Source organism: Myotis yumanensis, unplaced genomic scaffold (assembly GCF_028538775.1).
Source record: "Myotis yumanensis isolate MYYU_CA2020_CCGP unplaced genomic scaffold, mMyoYum1.0.hap1 SCAF_6, whole genome shotgun sequence".
NCBI lineage: Eukaryota > Metazoa > Chordata > Mammalia > Chiroptera > Vespertilionidae > Myotis > Myotis yumanensis.
Genome location: NW_027223757.1, coordinates 75,668,386 through 75,673,670, shown reverse-complemented (window position 1 = coordinate 75,673,670; position 5,285 = coordinate 75,668,386). Strand labels below are relative to the sequence as shown.

Below are 5,285 nucleotides of genomic sequence, written 5' to 3'. Positions count from 1 at the left end.
GGGAAGGGCATGGAGAGAGGGTGGGTAAGCAGAGCAGAATTCCAACAGGAACTTATCTAAGATGACCAGTTACAGGACCCCTCCTTCCTGCTAATTCCAGAACCTGGTTCCTTGGAGAGTTTAGGAAAAGATGGAAAGAACAATCAATTCCTAGAAGGAGCGAAGAGCAGGATGAGACTGAAAATTCATTTCTCCATACCATGGACTCTTCTGTGCAGGGACCCCTGAGCCTTGTGGGCACAATGACAGACAACTCATCTCTGCTGATGTTGGATAGGGGACACTCAAAAGAAGAATGAGACCAAAACTCATAACAAGAACACAAACAGGCACAATCCTCTGCACCAGTGGTTCTCAACCTGTGGGTTGCGACCCCTTTAGCAGTCAAACGACCCTTTCACAGGGGTCGCCTAAGGCCATCCTGTATATCAGATATTTACATTACGATTCATAACAATAGGAACATTACAGTTATGAAGAAGCTACGAAAATAATTTTATGGTTGGGTCACAACATAAGGAACTGTATTTAAAGGGCAAGAAGGTTGAGAACCACTGCTCTACACAAACAAAGAAACAACAAATACAGTCCCAGAAGATAAGGGATGAGGGCAGGACCCAGGCCTGAGCCTAGGCCCTAGGCTGACCCAGACACAGGAAGGCCTTGCTGCCCACTGGTTTGGAGATCTTCCTCATTAGGACAATTTACAAGGCCTGGGGAGGTTTGAGTCCCTGTTATGGAAAGTCCTGGTGGGACAAGGTTCTCCTGAAGTGAGAAGAACAAAGGAGCAGAGAGGTGGCCCAGCTGAAGAGAGACCAGGGAGCCAACTGGGCACAGCCCTGACCACACTCGGTCCTCACAGCCTCTCCTGTCCCCCCTGCAACAGCCTCAGCACAGCAAACACACAGGTCCTGACCAGTTCTTGGGACTTCCATTTATTTCCTCTGAAATTTTAGGATCTTCTCCTTTAATTTTTTTCAAAAATATGTTTTTATTAATTTTCAAAGAGAGAGGAAAGAAGAGGGAGAGACGGATTGAAACATCAATGATGAAAGAGAAACATCCATTGGCTTCACATGCATGACCCTGGTGGGAACTGAGCTGAAATCTGGGTATATGCCCTGAAAGGGAATCCAACCATGACCTCCTGGTTCCTGGGTGGACACTAAGCCACTGAGGCACACCAGCCGGGCTGTTCTCTTTTAAGGAACCCATCACCCCTTCATGGCAAGAAGTGAAGAAGAATGCAAATCCAGACTCTTATTTCAATCAGGCAGTGAGAAGCTGCAGCTGAGCACACCAGGAAGTAAAAAGGAATGAGGAGGGCCCAGCCCCACCTCTACTGGACAGGAAAGTGTGAGAAGGGCGAATGGTGGGCAGGGGTGGGCCAGCCTCCAACCTCCTCACGTTATGCTGATAGGAACACACACATTCAGATGCCCTTTGCAGAAAGTAATCAGTGGTTCTTGAATCACAAAGTAGGAGCATGAACAAATCTCTCATCACTCAGTCCCGGACAAGTGCCTCACGCTGTGGAAGAAAATGATCGTGAACAAACTCAATTCAGTGGCTGTAAGCAGTGATCTTCTCAACAGTCCTCCACAGGCTCACTATGTCCGAAAGAATTCCCATCACCCAGTCCTCTCCCTTTTGCCCCAACCCCTGCTATCACCAGAGTCTCACCTTCAGAAGCCGAGAGAGATACATCAGAGCCCTGGGCACCATCGCTGCCTGGGGTAGAACAAAACAGGACGGAGTCAGAGCACCCAGGAGAGGAGACTAAGGGAGGAACTATGGGAGTGAGGTCCCCCATGGGATCCAGTCTGTACTATCACAGGATCTCAGGGGTCACCCTCCATACTCACTGGCAGCCTGAGCATAGCTCCCTCCTTTTCCACCTGTGGGAGGAAAACATCCTGTGAGAAGACAGGGAGGAGGCAGGGCCATGAGGTCCTAAAGGAACTCCTAGTCCTGGATCCCAGAGAAGTTTCCAGAACTGTGACTACAGACCCAGGGCAAGATCAGGAAACCTGAGGAAACTACACGTGTGGGGACTGGACCAACCACCCTCCGGAGGTCTGTCCTCAGCAGGGACCTTCCACTCTGACCTGGGAGTGCTGGGAGCCAGGCCCCATCACTAGAATCATCAGGTGATGAATCTGTCCCTCATTTCCACACGTGTCTGACTAAAGAGTGAGTGTCAGCAAATAGGGCCCCACACTGGGCAACCACACGAGTGGGGATGGTACTTGCCATTAATGAAGCAGAACACACTTCTACCTGGGCTGGCAACCCCCAGTGAGATAAGAAACTAAGGCCCCACCCCTTTCCTACCTGAGCACTTCCTCCTCCACATCACAGCTCCAGTGACCACAGCTCCAATGACCACAGCTCCAAGGATGACCAGGCCCACAACCAGGCCCACAGGGGGGATGGTGGCCCAAGGAGGCGGCTCTGGGAAGGGAAGGGGAAGTGAGGGCCCTGACCCCCAGGCCTCAGCCCCGACCCCACTGAAGTCCTCCACAGGCCCCTGCTTCCCTGAGAAGAGGCTCTGTGCCCACGCCCCTCCTCACCCCATCTCAGGGTCAGGGGCTCGGGCAGCCCCTCGTGCTGAACATGGCACGTGTATCTCTGCTCCTCTCCACGGGGCACCACCAGGGCCGCCCACTTCTGGAAGGTCCCATCCCCCGCAGGCCTGGTCTCCACAAACTCCGTGTCCTGGGTCTGCTCCTCCCCATCACGCTGCCAGCTCAGGCTGATGTCCGCAGGGTAGAAGCCCAGGACCCAGCACCTCAAGGTGACCTCATGGTCAGAGATGGGGTGGTGGGTCACGTGTGTCTTTGGAGGGTCTGAGGAGAAGGGGGAGGAAATTCAGGGACTTGGCACTGTCAGGGGACCCTCCAGCAGCTCTCATGTGACCACCTGAGCGTGGACAGGGCACCTGGGGTGGGTGAGGGAGCACACAAGCACCACCAGCCTGGACAGAGCACCTGGGGATGGTCTCTCCTCCTTAGAAAGTTCTAGTCAGAGTGACACAGCCCAGGGCAGGAGGCAGGTCTCAGGGGAGAAAGGCATTTCTGGTCCTGTCCTGGGTGGAGGCCAAAGGACTCAGAAAAGTCGGGGTCAGACCTCAGATACACTGGGTGAGGGGCAGGGAGCAGGGCCTGAGAGAGCAAGTCCCCCATGGGTCCCAGAGCCCCTGCAGGGTCAGTGGGAACCGCTGCTCAGTTCCTTCAGGTTTGGTCTCCCCTCTAATTGTCCCTGAGACACTGCACCCCTAAGCGTCCCTGAGAGAAGGGAGGGCATCACTGGATCTGAAAAGCCAGGCGGACTCAGTCTCCTGGCCCACAGGTGGGAGGTCTGACACTGACCCTGTGTCCTGTCTCCTTGTTGAGCCCCAGCCCCAGGGGAGAGGAGGGAGGCCCCAGGCCCTGGTACCTGCGCGCTGCAGCACCTCCTTCCCCATCTCCAGGACTCTGTGGAGCAACTCCAGGCACCTGCCCTCCAGGATGTTCCTGAATCGCTCAGCCTCACCGGCCTCCTCCCACTTGCGCCGGGTGATCTGAGCTGCGGTGTTGGCCGCGGTCCAGGAGCGCAGGTCCTCGTTCAGGGCGAGGTAGTCGGTGCCGTCGTAGGCGGACTGGTAATAACCGCGGAGGAGGCGGCCGTCCGGTCCCATGTCACAGCCCCACATCTCCTGGAGCGTGTGAGACCCTGACCCGCCCCGAGGTCAGTGTCGCCCACTGAGCCCCGCCCCCGCCCCGCCCCGCCCGCGGGGATTAAACAGAAACTGAAAGTGAAACCGGGTCCAAGTCCCCGTGGGCTCCTCCCGGGTGTGTCTATGGGGGAAGGGAATGGGGGTGAACCTCGCACTCGGACACTCGGGGCGACCCCGGCCGTGGGGTGGGAGTGGTGACCGGCCCCGGGCCCTGTGGCTCACCGTCCCGGCTCTGGTTGTAGTAGCCGCGCAGGTTGTGCAGGTTCACTCGGAAAGTCTGTGCAGTGGCCTTGGCGTTCTGGGTGCTCAGGTCCCAGTAGCCCGGCTCCTCCTGCTCCATCCATGGCGCCCGCGGCTCCACCCTCCGACTCTCGGAGTCGCTGTCGAACCCCTCGAAAGGCAGGTCGTCCACGTAGCCGACCTCCAGGTACCGGGGCTCCCCGCGACCGGGCCGGGACACGGCGGTGAGGAAATACATCAGGGAGTGGGGGCCTGGGGGCCGGAGCGGAGGGGCTGACACCCGCCACCATCCTCCCGGCGCGGGTTCGGGGTTCGGGGTCGGAGGGACAGGAGAGGGGAGGGGCCCGGGAGAAGGAACAGGGGCAGCGGGACGGAGAAGAGAGGGGTCAGGAAGGGGTGGGGTGTGGGGTGTGGGCGGGGGGTTGGGGGGGTGGAGACGCCCTTCCCCGGGGTCCTGCGCCCCCGCCGGGCCCCCTCGCTCCTCCTCCCCGGAGGCCATTCCCTCCCGACCCCGCACTCACCCGCCCAGGTCTGGGTCAGGGCCAGGGCCCCCCAGAGCAGGAGGAGGAGGGCTGGGGACCCCATGACTGGCATCCTCCAGGTCTGGGGAGTCTGTGAGTCCGCAGAGACTTATAACTGGGGACAAAGGTGACCCTGATTGGCTTTTCTAGCACCTGACACCCAATGGGAGTGAGAACTGGGGCCCTGTCACGAGTATCCAGGAAGGAGGGCCCCACACAGGTTGTGAGAGGAGAAGTGAAACTGCGGGGAGGTGGGGACTCCCCACACTGAGTTTTCCCGCTTCAGTCTCCCCCCTCGGGCTGGAACCCTGAGACCAAGCCTGGGATCTGGGACCTTGCCCTGACCCCTCTGTGTGTGACAGGGGGCAGGGCCACAACCTCCCTATCGGCCCTGCTCTGTTGGTGACAGGTGAAGGCGCCCCAACCCCCCCATGGGCCCTGCTCTGTGTGTGACAAGGGGGAGTGCCCCAACCCCCTGATTGGCCCTGCTCTGTGGGTGACAGGGGTCGGCGCCCCAACCCCCTTATGGGCCCTGCTCTGTGCGTGACAGGGGGCGGTGCCCCAACTCCCCTATCAGCCCTACTCTGTGCGTGACAGGGGGGAACTCCCCAACCCCCTGATCGGCCCTGCTCTGTGTGTGACAGGGTACGGAGCTCCAACTCCCCTGATGGGCCCTGCTCTGTGCGTGACAGGGTGCAGCGCCCCAACCCCCTGATCGGCCTTGCTCTGTGCATGACAGGGGGTGGCAACGCAACCTCCCCATCGACCCTGCCTTGAGTGTGACAGGGGGCGGCACCCCAACCCCC

General features: G+C 58.8%; 1 protein-coding gene across 1 annotated transcript; it reads right to left on the bottom strand.

The window, feature by feature from the left end:
- Positions 1 to 919: 919 nt before the first annotated feature.
- On the bottom strand, positions 920 to 4,569 carry LOC139012423 (patr class I histocompatibility antigen, A-108 alpha chain-like). Its single transcript, XM_070418391.1, has 8 exons — positions 4,480 to 4,569; positions 3,941 to 4,210; positions 3,439 to 3,714; positions 2,574 to 2,849; positions 2,335 to 2,454; positions 1,866 to 1,898; positions 1,684 to 1,731; positions 920 to 1,530 (listed from the first exon to the last, which is right to left on the bottom strand). Exons 1-8 carry the CDS (start codon positions 4,550 to 4,552, stop codon positions 1,526 to 1,528), a joined length of 1,101 nt encoding a protein of 366 aa, XP_070274492.1. The 5' UTR covers positions 4,553 to 4,569; the 3' UTR covers positions 920 to 1,525.
- Positions 4,570 to 5,285: the final 716 nt, after the last annotated feature.